At 41.8% G+C, this 19,098-nt stretch overlaps 1 protein-coding gene across 1 annotated transcript in view; it reads right to left on the bottom strand.

The window, feature by feature from the left end:
• PTPRG (protein tyrosine phosphatase receptor type G) overlaps positions 1-19,098 on the bottom strand; it is a 392,464-nt gene that overhangs the window by 15,910 nt on the left and 357,456 nt on the right. Inside the window, exons 15-21 of the mRNA XM_030957087.1 lie at positions 14,852-14,943; positions 5,008-5,104; positions 3,333-3,415; positions 2,971-3,105; positions 2,183-2,317; positions 1,608-1,780; positions 337-472 (exon numbers count right to left, since the gene is read on the bottom strand). Of these exons, the coding sequence (XP_030812947.1) occupies positions 337-472; positions 1,608-1,780; positions 2,183-2,317; positions 2,971-3,105; positions 3,333-3,415; positions 5,008-5,104; positions 14,852-14,943 (851 nt within the window). The remainder of the gene's footprint in view (positions 1-336; positions 473-1,607; positions 1,781-2,182; positions 2,318-2,970; positions 3,106-3,332; positions 3,416-5,007; positions 5,105-14,851; positions 14,944-19,098) is intronic.

Genomic DNA, 19,098 nt, shown 5'->3' with positions numbered 1-19,098 from the left:
ACATCAGCATGTCAGGTGGACATTTGGAATAACCTAAATGGATGTCTTTGTCTGAGGAGCAGTGCACACTATAGGAAAGGGTGTGCAAAACAAGCCACTCATGCAAATACTGCCAAATCCAGAATAAATATTTATAAATGTAGCACATACAACTCTGAATAAGTCAAAACCAAAATCTGAAGTTTCTGGTCTAAAAAGAGAGAGATATTCCAGTGCAGAAAAATATCAGTAATATAATCAATTTTTACAGGGAAGTAATTGGAAAAATCTACTCTCTTTTTGATTACAATGCAAAAATGAACAAGGCTTTGAATTCAACCCCAGTGCATTTTTTACCTCTGTCTGGACGAGGTAGTTGCGCTGCGTCCTGATATGTTTCAGGAAACCCAGGACATTAACTGTGCTTTTGTCTTTTATCTGCTGCAGCATACTGTCTATCACAATGTAGGTACCAGTTCTGCCAACACCAGCACTACAGAGAACATAAGAGAAACCCATGAAATACAGCCAGATGAAAGCAAATGCAGAAGTAGCTAGAACAGAACTAAGCATATATTCACATATTCCTGTTCACAGGCTTCCATTTTCCTCCTAGCTTCAACCATTAAAGTTTCCCAGCAAAATATTTTGGGCTTCTGGAAATATTAACAGGTATACGATTCCACCATTCTGTGGGTATTTCTGGGCTTCAAGAGGAGGCTGAACACAATACAAGCCATCACATCTGTGCCAGCAGCATGAGGATAAGGCTGCTCTGGTCCTGGGTGTCACACTCTGGCTGTTCACACTTGGCTCCTGTTTCCACTGCTGCAGTTACTAGTGTTGGCTGGATGAAGCCATACAGAGATCCACCCTTTGCCAAGCTGCTGCTATGCTGGATTGCCAAGGTCACTCCAGGCTGTGAGATGGCTCTGGCTGCCTTCAGCCTTGAGGTAAACTCAAGCTGCACATTTCCAGTAGAGCTGGAAATGAAAGTGATGCCAGCACTTTGGGAAGGTATAAAAGGGAGCTAATCCTGTGGAGCCAGAACTCCTTACAGTGAACAAAGGCAGTCCTGGGCCCTAGAGAGATGGGAGCTCTTCAGAGATTCTCCATTTCTGCTGAGGAAGGAGCTGTAACCCCCAACATCCTCTCCTCTTTGATACAGTGCTGTGCAGCCCCCTCATACACAGTGATGAACACCACATTCCTGAACCAGTATATTGACTGATCTATTGCTGTGACTGCAAGTGCTGGTGAGGGTGAGTGTGGTTCATTGGCAATTGCATTCCCAGGTGTCCATGTATCCACACTGTTGGTTCCCAGCAGAGGTGATCCTGCCCTGTCCATGCACTGAACTGGCAGGCTATGAAAAAGCTTTGACCAAGGAGCTTTCCAATTCCAGTGCAGTTCAGTATCATGGCTATAGCAAAACCCTGTATCAGCTGGGAAGCTTTTGCTTTGGACCTGTTTTAAGATGTAGGCAAAGTAAAGCTTGTATCTACCTGCACCCCAGGGGCTGACACACTGCTGCTGTGTTAGTAACCTGCAGTGTTTGTGTTAGGTGGCACAGAAGGGCACACACTGTGCCCTAGCTTGCCTTGGGTGGTTTGTCACAGCCCCCATACCTGCAGTGCACCACCACTGGTCCCATGTCCGGGGCTCTGGCTGCCGAGGATCTCCTGACGAAGGTGAGCACGGGCAGGGCGTACTCAGGCACGCCCATGTCAGGCCACTGGGTGTAGTGGTACTGAATGACAGTCCTCTCGTTCTGCCGCCCTTTGGGGTTCCCCTTCTGACCCTGGGTACCACGGTGGGCAGAGACAAGAGAGAGAGGAGGGAAAAGAAACATAAAAATATCGTCAGTCCTTCTGGCTTGCTCAGCTGAGAAAGTGATGGACTCTGACAGAAGAAACCTGCAGCTCTGCCTGCTGACGGGTGGAGACAGAGTTTGAGGAAAAATACACGTGGGAAGAGGTAATAACAGCAATTACAAGGACACCAAAGCTGCAGTGCACTTGAGAAAAAGAAATACAGGCTGAACTTAGCAACAGGTTCCTTGTAATCCTGTCTTTACACACTTATTTCCCACCCACCTGCCTTTCCAGGCTGCCTATGCAAACGCTGAGTTTTGCTCTGGTATGCCTTGCATCCTACCCAAGCCAGAGGAGGCCTGGATAGGGGCAGTGGGGGCTTGGCTCACCTTTTTCATCTTGGTGTTCCTGACGGTGAAGCGGCGCACGGTGTAGCAGGCGTGGACGTTTGTGCTCTTGAGCGTGACAATGATGTTGCCGTACTCCTCGCTGTTCTCCGTGGGCCAGTACTGATCACACTTCCTCTGAACACAGACACAGGTGGGTGAGTTGGGTAAGGGCCTGAGCTGCTGGTTTGTATTTGTGACTAGAGCTTTTTGAAAAAAATCATGGCTCAGGATGTTGTGGCATTCATATTTTCTGAAAAATCCCTTCGCCCAGGATTTTTCTCCTGGGAAGCTGAGAAGGCTCAGAGAAAAAGGAAAACAATTTTATCTCATTTGCTTCTTCTCTGTTTTGCTCACATGCGGAATGTGTTTGGAGATTGTTTACCACAGGTGATTGTTTCATTGGTTTCTAGTGTGAGTTGTTTTCACTCATTGGCCAATCACTGCCAAGCTGTGTCGGGACTCTGGAGAGAGTCATGAGTTTTCATTATTATCGTTTTAGCATCGTGTAAGTATCCTTTCTGTATTTTTTAGTATAGTTTAGTATAGCATTCTTTAACATATAATAGTATCATAAAATAATAAATGAGCCTTCTGAGAACATGGAGTCAGATTCCTCATTCCTTCCTTTGTCGGGCACCCTGCAAATACAATAGGATGTGTCCCTGTGTTGAGTTACTTATGTGTTATGCATCAGTACATATCACCCCAAGCCATTTAAAACAAATTCTGCCCAGGTGATCTGGGGAAGTGCTAAGGAGCAACTGCTAATAAACGAGAAAATCTCTTACTCTTCCTTTTTCAACAAGGTTCGTGATCATGACAATGATTCCTGTATTTTGTTCCCAAATCATCCTCCAGAAATCTTCAAAGGTAGACTTTAAAGGTCCCTGGGTAGCAATGTAGGCTTTTGCTTTGTTGTAACCCTTCAAAGAAAACCATAATGCCAAGTGAGATGAAAGCAGTATCATGGCAGAAAAGTTAATATTTTACAGGTAACAAGAAAGGTGCTTTTTAAATTCAGAATAGTGAGGAATTTGTAGCAAAGTTATCAGGTGAAGTTGGAAAATACAATCACATCACAAGTGACAATACTTCCTTCCTGTGGAAGGATTCAAAGGTAGAGCAGATAAAAACCATTAAAACAACTTACATCGACATAATTAGCATTAATGTAGTCACTGTGCTTAGAATCTTTCCCTGGTAAAGGCCTTAGCTTCACCCTGCTGTGATCATCTGCAGGATAAAAAACAGAGCAGAGGAACATTAGGGAAACATGCTGCAGAACTGCATTTCCTGGGTATCAGGGCTGCCCTTACTAATACACAGAAGAGATTGGCCTTGGACTGGAGTCAAGAGGGAGATGGGAGTATCTGTTCTTGGTCATCTGCTCATGTGCAGGTTTTCAGCCTTCACATCCCTTAAAGTATGTGGTTCATGCTGCGACAGCTTCTCTTTAAAGGGCACTGGAGCCTCAGGAGCACAATTTCTAGAATCATCTACATCACTCAGGGTAGTGAGATTCAAAGAGCCAAGGCACCCCACAGGGCTGTGAAACGCTGCCTCTGCTTGGCTCAGCTCATTATCCTCCCCTCAGTGCTGGGCTCAGACAGCTCTGCTGGCTCTGGGAGCTGAGTCAATGTCCTCACTCCTTCACCACCATCATCACACCATGAGGACAGACTTGAGGCCGTGATCTTTAGCTCCTCTTTTTGTTTCACTCAAATGCTTGACTCCACCTTAAAGCAGGAAAATATCATAGTCCTGCTCCTAGGCTGTGTGGTGCTTCCAACTCATGCAGAGATGAGACATGTGAGACAACTTCAAGCATAAAGACTGGTTTCATTTGCCTTCCTTGAGCACCAATGGAGAGAGAGGATCCTCCAGTGATAATGTGGAGGACTGAAATGCCTGCTTCAATCCTCCTTAAATGTCATATCTTTGTACCTAGAGAGATGAGACTTCTATGTCTAAAATCAGAGCTGGGACAAGCTCAATGAATGCCTTTGCCCAAGGCCACACAGCAAGTCTTTCACAGGTCTGGGAATTAGTCCTCAGCCAGTACCTTGATTACTACTGAAAATCTGTTAGGGATGTGTATTTCCTTCCTATGCCGTCAAAAGCATTCAAGATTTACTGCAATGTTTATGAACATTGTGAACTTTTTAACAGTGGGCTCTCCATGTCTGTCCCTAAACCACAGTGATAGTTGCATCTGCCATCCATTCCACAAAAGAGAATAACGGGGAAAAAGTTACTGCACTTTCATCCCAGAATTTGCATTCTAGAGCAGAGTCCAGATTTGCAGTTCTCAGAGGGATACAGGCAAAGCCTGCTCTGTGCTACAAAGATCACTATTTGTCCAAATCCTACACAGAGCTAAAGCAGTTTGAAATACAGCAGATACACTCTGTAAGATTTAGCACCTTTGGGACTGTAAGGTAATCCCAGGAATCATCAGTAAAACTCTTTGCTCCTCCATGCACTTCCCCTAGGCCAGTTTTCAGGCATTAGCAGGCAGGAGAGCTCTGATCATCCATTTATCCCAGTTATTCCTCTGCAAAATTTTATACCAAACTTCTACAACTATGCTTGGACATTCAAGCTGTGAAACATTTCAAAACAAAAGCTGGAGTAAAATCCTGGCCCCAGAGAAGTCAAAACATTCACTGTCTTTAACGGGGAAAGGATCTCCCAGCCACACATGTTTATTACACCCTGTGTAATAATGTACCCTGGGCCACCTGCCTGTCCCAGTCACACATGCACACTGTAAGAGGAGAGTGACCTTTGGGTTATTCATTGTGCTTAGGCCAGTGCTTACTTACAGGCCAGGATGTTGATGTATCTGTTCTTGTGCTTGTTGTCGGGGTGGTTGGAATGCTCTGCAGTGATGTTCATGTCAGCCGTACAGCGCTGCACTTCCTAGGCAGAAAGAGTATTCACATGGGAAATTTGTCAGTCCAAAAAACCCTGAGCTTTCTCTCCTTTTGCAACAGCTCACGGAAACCATGTTCAAAGCATCAGTATTTTAGTTGCTGGGTAAAACACAGTGTCTTTCAGCATTGTGCTGTATGTTGTGGTCTCACACTGAGCTGTGTCAGCTGTCCCTGGTCACGCTCCTCTCCACAGGCTTGGGGACAGACGAGCATCCTGAGAGCCAGCTGTCCCCTCTGACCACCAGGACATCACCTTCTGCATCTCCTGCCGTGCCCCACTCTGTCCCTCCTTGGGGAGCAAGATAGGGTCCCTCAGATGCAGTGCAGTGTAACAAACTAAGAACAAAAAACATTTCAACAGAAGACTTTTGATTGCTGGACAACTTATCTGCTTATAACCTCTCAAAATGGGGTTTCTGACATTTAAGTTTGGCACTGACCTTTTGCTAGTTCTCTGCAGAGAGATGCCTTTTGTGAAACATAAATAAAAGAGATCTCAGAAGATAACAATGAGGGCTTTAAATATCACTGCCTGGATGCTGATTAACAGCCCTGATCCAGTGAAGAGAAGGTTGCATCCACGTACATTTACAAAGCAGAGACCAGGGTGCTCATGAAGCCAGAGATGCAGATGTCTGTCTAGCTGGGGCTGTAGGTTAAATACCCAATTCCCTTGGAATTTTTAGGTTCTTAACCCACCCCTTGCTCTGTTCAACAACAGAATACAGAGCTGTTGAAATGGGGCAATGGAGGGTCTTTTTTTGACTCTAAACGGAAGCAGCCATTCCCCTAGAGAGCTACACCCTTCAGAGACTGCCCTACAAACTGAAGCACTCAGAAGTCTTTTCATCTCCAAGATACACCTTTTTAGTATCTGTTTCACCATAATCCTCCTGAAAAAGAGAACACTCCTTTTATCACTAGCATAAATATTCTTCATTTAAAGACATCTTTTTGAAAAAAATATTAAAATTTGAAGTTTACGAAGTTGTGGAAGAAATTATATTTATTCAAATCTTTTGTGACTCTCAGAAATTGCACCAAACAGAACCAATTTCCCCCCAGGATATGTGAGGAAGTGCCAAATTACTTTGTACTTCAGACTTTAAAAATAACAGTATAGAACCTAAGAGGCAAAGTCATTAGGAGCTCACAGCTGCTACAAAGATCACGAGCTAAGTGACAGAGAAAAATTATCACAAGAAATGCTATACAAACAGCAGATGTAGGAGTTCAGCATTATGCAGACATTTCACCAAGGACTTGCATAGCAATTTTGATATCTTCCCCAACATTTACATTTTAAAAGTGCAAAGTATACTAAAACCTTGTACATTTTATAGCTTTTATATCCCTGTGACACTCTCAAATAACAATTGCTTCTCTCTCTCTTCCCAACCCTCCACAGGGAGAAACATACTGTGCTCAAGGAGATGAGCTGAGCAAAGACAAAGACGAATCAAGCAAAACTCTCAGCTGGCCCTAATGGAATTTTCATAGTTCCACTTCCATCAAATAAAAAAACCCGTATTAAAGTGTGCTCTTCCCCTAATTCTGTCTGTCAGCTCCAGTAAGCAAGGGATTTCAGATAACACAATAGGCAGGATCAGTTCAGCCTAAGTCATGGCTGGAAGAGCAGCGATATTTACACGTTAGGTTGATTTAATGTAATTTTGTTTTACCTATATTTTAATTTAGAAATCATACAACATCACTGCTGTACTGTTACTGGTCGCTCCCAAAAAATACCCTGCCTGCTTCTGAAAAGCCTCACATCAAACCCTACACCCCTGCATCACTATAAAATTCTTTTTAGAAGTTATTGGCGTTGAAAAATTTATGCCAAATGCTGTAGAATTTAATACAGATTAATCCAATAAGATTCTGTGGAGAATACTCTGAGAAGTTATAGAATTTAATAGGGAATTACCTCCCTGCTAAGGAATTTTCTCTGACAGTTTAAATACTACATAGTAAATGTATCATTTTCTATTAAATTCTATAGGATTTTTCCATAAGGGAATTGTTGGGGAGGTTAATCATTTTAATTAACCTTTTTATGTTGATGGTGACTGTTTCCTCAGCTGTACATGTTCCCAGCTGGCCAATATAACGTTAATAGAAGAGGAAGATTAAGCTAAGATGGTGAAAAACACAGCAGTGGAAAAGGAGGTCTGATGCTGTGAGAGCTGATGATCTGAAAATGGCTTTTCTTAACACACAGCATTCTAAATGGTTTTTAATACTCTGGAAAGCTGTTGTAATGGTGGATTCCTATATCTACGCAATGCAGAAGCATAGCAAAAGGAGACTGTTACAGGAACGCTTCCTCCTTGCCAATATACCTCAGCTATTTTTGCATTTGTAAAGTCTTCAGCCCTCCCCTCCAGTCCAGGACACAGCCAAGGCTTTGGGACCCTGAAGCTGCCAATGAGAAGGGGACTGAGCACATCCTCCAGCTCCACCCTGGCCTGGGTTTGGCTGTGCCAGAACCCAGATGGGGTTGAGAGCAGAGGGTGGGTGTCCACTCTCTCCTACCCTCTGAGGCTCATCTCTCCCAATCCTAACAGCAAAATACTAAACCACAGGCTCCCCCCACCAGCCAGTAAGGCATAACTTCCATTTCCTCTGTTATTAAAGCTGAGGTGCCTGCCTTTCATCAGTGCACAGAAGGCTGCAAGGAGACAAGACTAGTTGCAGTCTGTTATCTGTGCCTCTGTTCAGAGTATTATTTACCCCTTGGCAGAAGAGGACACCCCAGTGTTAATAAATAACACCCTGGAGAAAGTCTCCAAAAGTCCCCATCTTAATTATGCCATTTTACCACATTTATGTGTATCACATATTTACTTTCCCAGCATTTTCTGTTGCTTATGCAATGAACACCCTGGGATTTCTAAACCTTACTGGCTACCAAGTCCTTCAGTTGCACTGAAAACATCACCATGATTGCATTACTACTAAAACCCACGTTTGCAGGCAGGTCACCAGGTCAGGGCTGCTCACTGCAGCTCAGCCTAAACAAAGTCCTCTCCCAGCAGGCACAAAACTCTTACTGGCACCTTGGAGTAGGACCCATAGTGTTTGTATCACCATGTTCATAATTCATCCATACACTTTTTCATCTCTAGAATATTTCCTTTGGCTTTCCTTAGTCCTGCTTAGTCTCCTCCACTGCTTTTAATGATGGCTGGCTTGCACACTGCTGCTCCTCATGTTTAACTTCCCAGAACACATTACTGTCCCAGGATGAATGGATACAGGCTTTATTCTGTCCTTTCAACTTAATCATTGACAACCCTAGAAACCAAAGTACATGGTTTCAATTGACTGTTAGTTACTGTAAGAAGTGTTCTAGTCTATGCTATTATGGCTAATTTACCTTTTAATTATATTGTCCATGCTAATGCTAATTGGAATTTGATACACCCAGGTTTAACGACCCATTTTAATTGCCTTTCTGAAACAAGTTACAGATTAGTTTCTTCTAAACTTCAAAGAATTTCCATTTAAGTGTAAAATCAAACTGCTCCAGTGTCTTGCTGGCAGTATAGGGTTCTGAGCAGGATTTTTTGCTACAGTGGCTGAGCAGGAACTCGGTCTCTTGATTTGGCCTTACAAAGCACTGCTGCTGCTGCTGTTTCCCATTACTTGAGGCTGATGTCCTGGCAGGGGCTGAACTGTGAAAGCCTATGAATAGCAATGAGGAGTCACAACAAAAAAGGATCCTAATCTGAGCAACTAAACCTGAGAAGATCCATAGCTGTGTTTTGATATTAACACTGGTATTTTTCAGCATGGAAGCATCCACCCCCAATATCAGTTTTGATCTATTATTTTAATCCCAAATTACAAGAATTCTGTGGTAGTGCTCTTTCTGTTTGTTTTATCACAGCAAACATGAAGACAGCATACCAACAGAGACTGCAGATAGTATTTGAAGATATCCCCCAGGAACAGTGTAGATTTCTGTAATAATTTAGCACTGGTATAAACTCCCCAACAGCACTCGAGAGAGAGGTGACTTGGGGACAGCCTAGAAAGAGGTGAAAATAAACAAACCAAAAGGACTCAACACAGGAATAACATCAATAGATAGCTAAAAACTCCTGTAAAATGCATGAGAGAAGAAAGGATGTTGGGGCAGAGGTGTCAGAGTCTGACCAAAACCTTGCATTGCCCAGCCAATGGCTCATCCAAGGGGGGCTTCCAGGCACAATCCTTGGGAATGGCTGTGGTGCTGTGGTTAGTGATAGAAACCCCAGATATCTGAACTTCTTTTACTGCTTCTCTTCACCTCTCAATTCACAAGGCCAATTTCTCAGGGTAGGTGAAGCACTGAGATAAGAATTGAGAACTCCAGGAAGGCCCTGTTCTGCAGCAATCCTTCCTCCTCCAGCTTCACAGTGCTGCTTCCCTCTGGTTTCAGTACAGCAATGCAAAGGATGACAATACCTCTAATTAAGGCAAATTTTGGGCCAGGTTATAAAACATTCCCAATGCAGTATTGCCTGCTAGCAGCACGCTTTTGAAATGGCATCTTTCTGCTGCCACATTCCTTGGTATAGATGCAGCTATAAGCATGTGCCTGGTGTGAGCTGTGTCTAATCTGTAAGGGATGCCAGGATAACTACACTGGGTTTTTAGTATCTCAAGATGTGTCCGAAGTGCAGCATTATCTGTTTTCAATGCAACCCATTGCTAACGCTCTGAGGTCCCCAGTTAAAAAGAGCCAGTGACCCCTGCCCTGAGCAGCAGCAACCATGAGAATAACATTAGCAAATCCCTGCCACATGGCTAGAAATATAGATTTATGTTATTTTCTTACATTTCAGGCCATTTAGAAGAAGGTGCCACTGGAGTATAAAGATATTTTCAATTTATGTGATGAGGGAGCTAGACAGCCTGCCTCTGAGTTCAGCGAGCCTGTTCAGACTCCAAATTGGCAATGAATCATTGTGCTCACACGGCCACAGGCAGGAGAGGTCTGCAGAGATTGCATTCCCCTCTCCAACTGCTCCTGCAGCAGCACTGACCAGCCCTCTCCAGAATTACAGAGGAGGGAAGTTAAACTCCCTCATCTCAAAAATCCAAATGCTGCATTAAACTGTAAAAATTCACAGTTAGCTTTGGGGATGGAAGGTGATTTCTTGGCTTAGTGTTCCTTTCTTAGAGCAAAAGGACATGATTACTCAAAAAAACTTACTGTGTTATTCCAGTAACGGCCAGGGGGAGGGAGTGAAAAGCTCTGCTGTGGGAGGTGGCACTTCACACTCTTTTTGATACAGGAATTTGGAGGGCACATGTCCTATATAGTCAGGCTATCAGGAGAATAGAGGATGACAAATGTGACATCAGTTTTTAAATTGAGATCCAGAAGGGGTTTTAGGCAGCCCACTATATCTGACTTCTCTGTGGGGCAAACTACAAGACTCCACAGTTGAGGAGCAGAGCTAGTGAATGCCTTCAACACCTTGGGGAGAGGTCCCTGAAGAAGTCTACAGGCTGCCTAAAAGAGAGCAGCATATCAATTTCCAAAATGTGTGAAAAGGCCTCTCAGAAAATATTACTTAAAAATCTATTCTGGTTTTGGAGCAAAAAGAAAACTCTCATTTGTGCACTACCAGGGTAGAGGTGGGACTCACCTGCCCAGGAATTTCCAGTGTTCAACTTTCACTGGTGGGACCTTTTGGGACCTCACCTATTCATAAGTGGACTGCAGAGGAGACAAAGTGTGTTTACAATACCAAATTATTCAGGATAATTAGAATGAAAGCTATTTGTGAAGGGAAGCTGAACAATGTCACAGCACTGAGTGGCCGAGTGACAAAATGGCAAATGAAATTCCATGTTGATAAATGCAAAGTGATGTACTTGAAGAAAAACAACCCTAACTATACATACATGCTGACAGGTTCCCAATTTGCTATTGCCATACAGTGATGAGGCCTTGGGGTCACACTCAATAGTTTTCTGGAGGTGTCAGCTGAGTGCTCAGTAGTTGTTAAAAACCAAATACTATGTTAGGAAGGAGAAAAGTAATAGAAAACTGAAAACGTCACTGAACTCTGCATTAAATCCACCTGCCATATTCTGTGCACAGCTGTGGTCCTCCCATCTTGACAGGGTTATGGTAAAGGAAGATAAAAAGGTACAGAAGGCACAATTCATTGCAAGTCTGGAGTGGCTTCCCCCAAAAAACAAAGTGAATAATTTAGATTTCTTCAGATTTGAAAATGCATTATTAAGGGGGAACATAAAGGCAGACAGAATCATGTGAGTAAACAGGGATGCACTTTGTAATGCCAAAAGTAGGAGGCACCAAGAGAAGTTATTCAATATGAATTAAAAACAAAAGGAAGTCTTTTCTTGTGGAACAAATCGTAGAATTCATTGCCATGGGATGCTTTGGACACCAGAAGCCTAAAAGGGTTCAAGAGACAGTTAGAAATTTATGAAGAAAGGTCTATCAAAGACTTAATGTTAAATGTAATGATGCCACGAAAATCTCTGGCTAGACAAGGAATAGATATAATCTCTGGCTCGGGAAGCCTTTCAGTCTCTGTTCAGTCTTGCCCTCAAACCCTGCCCCAGTGCTCCTGTAAAAATGTGGTACCTCATCCTGTACACCATAGCAAGACAGTGCTGGAGCTACCTGAGAGCAAGCAAAAACCTTCCCTGAACATTTTTAGTCTACTACTGAACAAACTCCAAGGCTGAATACAAAGAGTTATGTCAGAGCCCAGCACTACTGATGCAGGACCTTTATTTTAAAAAGCTATTTGTTGTTCAATATTAAATTGAGTCCTGTATTTCCAATTTATATCAAAAATTGAAAATTCAGAGGACTCAAAGGAAATCTTTAAAATTCTCTATATACAAGAAAGCCCAGCTATCATCAGACAATAAAGCTGGCTACTTGCACTACGATTACCCAAAGGGGATAAGGGTTCATTTCAGATGTACTTTCCAAGGGAAGATTTGTGAGTTCAAAGTCCTTTTTTCCTCTGCACATAAAATGCTTCCTAAGCACATTCACAAAATATTTAGCTGTAATTACAGCTCAATTTAAGAGGAGGAGGGAGTATTCACACAATTTACTTTTAAGGGAATCTTCTTCCTGTAAAAACTAACCTAAGAGAGCCCTAAATAAGCTGCCAAAAACACAGGAAGTGACACCAAAATCTAGCAACAAACAAGCGGAGGATGGTCACCTTCCACACTGGGTAGTGTATGTGTGTGCCTAGCTTAGTCTTTCCTTTTGCAGCTTCTACCTTAAACCTCCTGCCACAGAAATTTCTGAGGAGATTTTTGATCAATTTCTTTCTTTTTTAAACAAAATCCCATGCAGTGGCTGCCTTTGGGAGGATTTATTTATTCTGCAGTATTGATCTCATTATTTCAGCATCTCCCCACCATCCTCTTTTCTTCCCCTGTTAGCTGTAAAAAGCTGTATTTTTTTGTATGACTGCAGAATCCATCACCTCTTTTCAAAAGTTCCACAGTCATGAAAACACAATATGGCTGTGGTACTTTCCACCTAAGGCTACCACCCTGGATTTTCTGTTTTAGCTGGAATCTTATTATTTCTCCATAAAACATTAGCTAAGTCTTTCTCATAGCTGGCAGATGCAACTCCAGCACACGGACCATGGATCTGACAGGATCCATGAGTGAGAAGCTGCACTGCAGCCACTCCAACAGCTACTGAATAAATGTAACCTTGGGTTCCACTGTCCCTCAGCCACTCTCCCAGCTGGGGCTCTGACCTCTCAGTCACTTTGGGCACTTGAGAAACATTTTACATATAGGTTCTGTGAAAAATCCTGGGTTTCAAATCAGGCCCATGAGGCCTCAGCAGGGCAGAACACCAGCAATGAAGGGGAGCTGGGTGGTTCATCCCAAACAGAGATCACCTTTTTCCTATTGCTACTCCTTACTCCAGCAGGAGATTTCATTTACATTTAGGAAGCTGAGACCTCAGCTACGGAGAAATAAATCTGGAGTAACTATCCTGACTTCAAAGGAGACGCTCCAAGTTTTAAGTGAGTATGGAGAACAGAATTTGGTGCACGCAGTGCAGTCACAGGAGTTTAACTTCCCTTTGGAGGGGACCCTGTGCTCCCCAGAATGGGCCTAATTGGCCAAACCTCTCTCCAACTAGCTGCCACAGCACAGCACTCACAGCAGGGAACTCCAGGAGGAAGGGAGAAAATAAGGCTATTAGAGCAGTGTTTTTCTTTGCTAAAACACAGGCAGAAGGTGTCCAACATTTGTTAATAGCAGTGATTCTGTGACAGCTGAAGCAAAGCTTGCTTAAAGCCAGACCAAGTTTACAGATGTGTTGCTGATTATTTTGAATAATTAAATGGTGTAAAACCCAGCTGTGATGAATAGCACTGGGGTCACAATTCATAAATAATTGAGAAGAGTGAGTCGCATTTGATCATCCTGATCAAATTCTACTCTCTGGAGAATAAATGTTTGTCCTGAATACCATCAACATTGTTAAATGCCTCAATATTCCTGCTCAGCCATCCAGCCAGCAGTCAATTGAACTAAATCACTTTAACACCTTACACATTTGCCTTCCTCATGAATACAAAATGTTTCTAACTTACACAACGCTTTTTTGGCATCAGACAAAGCAGACACTCTTTATAGACAGTAACCAAACAGCAACAATAAACGTTTTAAATGATCCCATTAAAAACAATTCCTGCATACAATCTTGTCTTTACAGCGCAGTAAGCAAAGAAGCTGTAGATATAAGGCCACCTATTTTGGTTCAGTGCCTTGTTTGTAAGCAGAGCTGCTGCTCTGGTTCACAGGCAGCAGGCAAAGACACTTTCTTTTGCTCATGGAGAAGCCAGAAGTGCAACTCCATGTGGCTTCCTGGGGATTCTCCTGTTTCTCAGTACTTCCAAATGTTTAGCAGTGACTGATTAGACTGAGTGAAGGAAAAGTCTGACTCTGCTGTCTTACGCTGCAGGATGTTTACCATGCTTGCATAATATGAGTTTGGTAACCCAGAGGTAAAAAACTACTTTCACTCTGTTGGAATTATCTCCAAATGACAGCATATTTATAGGTCAGAATCTGTTTTACACAGGTAACAAGATGCAAATTCAAAAATAGTCACATTAGGTAAATGCCACCAAGAAAACCTCAAATCCTTTCTCCTTGGTTTTACTGGAACAAAATAATAAATGGCTTCAATAGCAGTCTCTCCTGTCCAAACAGGGCATGAACAAGGGCTCAAGGAACTAACTCACAGTTTGGGTTTTCATCAAATACCAAATTCTACTATTTTGTTCATTGCAAGCACTGTTTCACTCAGGGGATATATGACTTTTCAGATGACCAAGAGAAGCAAATTCTGGAGCAAGAAGAGTAAAATAGTTGTAAGAAAACCCTCGAGTTAAAAATGACTGTTTTTATCTTCATGTTGTTCCTGGGGGCTTGCAGGCAGCTTTTCCTATTTAAGAAAAACTTAGGAGGGCTCCCCCTTAAAGGCACCAAATCTGTGGTGGTTAGGAAGCATCTGTAAATGCCCAGTCCCACACTGCTCATAGCTGGTAGAAAATTGGTATCATCCTGTTTCTTCTGATACATTTGAACACTGCATTTACCTGACATGACAGCCTCACACAGATGTCACATGGTCCCCAATTATTAATACACAATTAACTTTAGGAAAACAACATTTTATAGGTGGGTCATTAAATCGTACCTCAAAGTCTTCTGAGAACCCATGCTGGTTATTAGAATACAGCTCACTGATGTGTTTAACAAACTGCTTGACTGGAATTGCTTCCATATCATCTGTAGAAAAAAAAAAGAGATACTCAGAGCTGCTCTTTGTTTCATACATAAAACTTGAGGAGAGGAAGTCTTCACTCGATATCATTGAGATCAGAGTTCCCAGGGGCAGAGCTAGTTCAGCATGCAGTAATAAGAAATCTTGATAACTCTGGCCAGTTTTGAGGTAAACATTTCATTGTATTTCCAGTTCTAAGCACTACAATTATAAATACTGAGAGTCTGTTCCATGGGATGCTGATTTACAAACAATTTAAGTTCAAGGATAATCAGTTCTTGCTCAGTTTGAAGATGGCCATGGATGGGATGAAGAAACCTCCTCTCCTTGCACATTATATAAAAAGAAGAGACCCCAAATGTGAAAATACAGTTGACAATTACTCCCAGTAAGTTTTACCAGACTGAGCAAACACACAGGCCTTTCTTATTAAAATTATTAACTTTTTTCCCTTTCACACAATAATGTAGAATCCAAATGGACTTATGAAACTGCTTCTAAGCAAAAGAGCAGGCAAACACAACAGCCACTCTGATTTGAGTTCTCTCTCATGCCAGACATTATTCACAACACTGAATATTATTGAGTATCCCACTGGACCATTTGCTCTTGCACAGCACAGCACAGTGCCACCCAATATACCAGTAAATCACCCTTATATGTCTTCTTAAAAGAAGGAAGCTGAAGACTCAAACTGAAGACAAACAAGACTGTTTTGAGCACCTGGGACTCCAGGCAGATTCTAATAAAGCTGGGGTGTAGGATGGCTGCCTTATTCCTCTATTTAGCTCCCAAAAAAGGCCTGGATATTGTTATGACCACCACTGCAGTTGGTAGAAAAACTGTGCTTGCCAAGATTTACCAGTTAATATTTTCAGTCTGGCATTTAGAAAATGCAAATTGCTATACAACTGTGATTACTTTCAGCATATGAAATAATCTATTGCCTGATGGCTACTATTGTCTGATTGTGTGATTTTATGGCAATACCCTGTATTTATATAATCCATTTAATATTCTTCTGAAGATAGCATCTAGGTTATGTTTACTCCCAGTAATTCAGTGGTGTATTTTTGCTCCCATTTAGCAGACATATGGTTTGGTGCTACAGCTGCATTATAATCTGGATTCTTTTCCTTCTAAACATCTACATTATGATAGAAAAAATCCAAATATTTCTACAGATACTTAGCAAAATTTAACGATAAATAAATAGATGTGACATTTACTGTATTCAGAGTGAAAGATCTTTGGCAGCTAAAACCTCTAAGCTGTCACATACGCTTTTCTTAGCAAAGGGTATGAAGATCTGTATGTGTAAATGAGGTTCTACTTTGGCAAGAATTTTATAGATCCCTGACAATCTGATTTCTTTCCAGCTGATGGCAGTTAATATTGACCATGTCATTACTTCTCTCCTTTTATTTTATAAGGTAATGCTCTAAGGTGGCTGTTTGCATCTATTGACATTTTCAGATCTTAATCAGCTCTCTTTTATTTACAAGGGCCAATTGTTAAAGATATGTTTGCAATCTGGTCACCTCACAGTATAGTAATGCTACTTTAATTAACCACATGCTCATTTACTGAATAATACAGAATTCAAAACATTTGACAAATGTATGCTCTTCTTAGCAAAATGCTGCAGCCTGCAGAAATGCTGGCATTTAAAAATATTTAAGTGGTAACATTTATTCTATATAATATTTGGAATATCATAATCTCATAGCATTTATACCAATATTTTCACAGCCAAGACATTTGAATAGAATGATCTATAGGAATCGTAGAAATCTATAGAAAGAACCTGTAAAACAGTATTTTCTCTTCTGAAAAGTAATGCATACATCCTAGATTTCCTTGAAAATAGCTTCTGCTATGATAGCAATTGCATTTAATCCCACAAGAGAAGCTCCACAGTTATAATTTGGGTTTTTTCCTTGCAGAGTTTTAGCTCAACTGAGACCAACCAAGGTAAAGGATTGGCTGCAGCAGACCGGTGTGTCCAAGCTAATTTTGCAGAAGGCAGAATTTAACTTTAATTGTGATCTCTGAGCCAAAAAATACATTAGAGATAACATGCTCTCCAGTCCATTGAATTCCCACCAATTTCAAGGATGGGTCTGCACCAGAAACCCGTGGCAAAGTGTGGTTAGTTTTCTTTTTATCATCATCACTGCATGGTGGCAGTATGTCTCCACCTTTATCCCCACTGCTACTTCATTTCTCTCTTGTTAACTGTCCTTTAGTGCTGCTCCTCCCTTTTTCCTCTTCTGCATTTTCATTCTAACTCCCTCCAGAAGCCTTAACCCAATGCAGCTCCTCACCATATTTGATGACATGGGTAACAATTACACATTAAATAATTAAAGAGGAAGTATTGTTGACATATGAGCTCACTGGGTCAGAGGGAAATGAAGGTGCCCATCATCTCAGGAAAACCACGCTGGAGCAAATATAATTATTACACTTCAGAAAGATTAAAATCAGGACTGTGAACATTAGAAACTTAAAAAACAGTTTAAGGTTTCCAGCTTTCAAACTGGTGGGGTAACATGGTCCAGCATGGTCTGTGACAGGGACAGGCACAGCCCTGAGGGGATGGGCAACCTACAGGGTGGTGGGATGTGGCTGGTCCTCCCTGCACAGCCACTTGCTCCAGCTGATGGCCACAGGAAAGCAGCTGCACAGGAGATAGAGCCTATCACATGAACCAGTGAAAAAGGAAATGCTGAAGCAATCTGGGCTGGAATTTTCTATTCATAACCTCCAACTCCAAACTCCCACCCAGGAACACAAATCACTTTAGCGGCTACAGGTATGCTTGGCCATGGGCAGGTTGCCAGGCCTCTGGCAGAATGTGTGCTAACACACCCAGCACTCTGGAATGGCCTGAGCTGGTGTCATCTGGAGATGGCTGTGACCTTCTCCAGGAGAACCAACAGATGTAGCTAGATGCACAGAACCTGATTTTCCTTTAGCTATCGTCAGCCCACAGGCTTTGGTTAAGCCTTCTTTCCATCTTACAGCAAACAGACTTAAATGACTGTAATTCTTTTAGTTGATTGAAGAGATTAATAGAATCCTGTAATGGCTAATTAGCAGCTCCCCATTGTTCTGTGCATATTCACTTTTGCACTGTATACTTTTTCCCATCAAGAAGCTGGAGTGACATTTGATATTGTCAGTGCAATCCTTACATTATGAAAGACCTACACATTATTCAAAGAGAAGAGGGAGGTGTTTTAATAACATACCTTCACCTCTAACACTGCAGATATAATTACATTTCTGTCTAGCTTGGGTTTAGCCATCTGTTTTATCAGTGTCAATAAAGTGATTCTGGATTTACTTCACTGTGAAATATGAGCTGAATCTGGCACCATAATAATGTACTAACCCTTTGTGTTACACAGAGAAAGTAGTATACTTAGATGGGCAATATTTTAGTAATATTTTTTATAATCAGATACTACTGACATGTGGCAGGGTATGTTTAATTTCTGTGCTAAATATTTAATATATTGGTGGAGTTCCCATCTTGACTTGCTGGCCCAAGCCAAGCACCTGAGAGGAGTATCAAATAAACCCAAAGGGGAGCACAAGGCAGCTCATTTCCTGCCACAAAGAGACAATGCCAAGAAGAAAATCATGTTTGTTTAAAAAAATGACTGTAGAGGAAAACCTTCTCTAACACCTCCTTTTTAAAGAAATGGCAATTGCAAATGCAGAATATTTAACACATTCCTTTATAAGACAGACACCTTCAAAAGAAGCCCAAAGCACATAGAAGCAATAAGGTTGGGAACAGGGTTACATTTTAAGTTTGGATAATTAGTAATCCTACCAGGAAGGATTTTCCCATAGCTCCCACTTAATAAGCTGCCTTTGTAATGTTAAAGCAATAGGGGCCAATTTTCAAAGAAAAATAGGATATCCTATCAGAAATGACATTTCCACATAATAGGGTCTCAGATTCATTTTGATTCATTTATAGTCTGAGAGCTCACCGGATAGTTTAGTGGCATTGTATTAGAATAGATGGGTTTGGGTCAGGAATTAATGAAGAAGGTCAAAACCAAAGTGCTTCCTCATATTACCTTTATTTAGATAGAGTTTTGGTGTTTCTGAACACCAGATGTTTGAAACATGAAATAGTC

This window comes from Camarhynchus parvulus, chromosome 12 (assembly GCF_901933205.1).
Source record: "Camarhynchus parvulus chromosome 12, STF_HiC, whole genome shotgun sequence".
Lineage (NCBI taxonomy): Eukaryota > Metazoa > Chordata > Aves > Passeriformes > Thraupidae > Camarhynchus > Camarhynchus parvulus.
The sequence above is the reverse complement of the archived record's forward strand: the minus strand, read 5'-3'. Positions and strand labels throughout refer to the sequence as shown.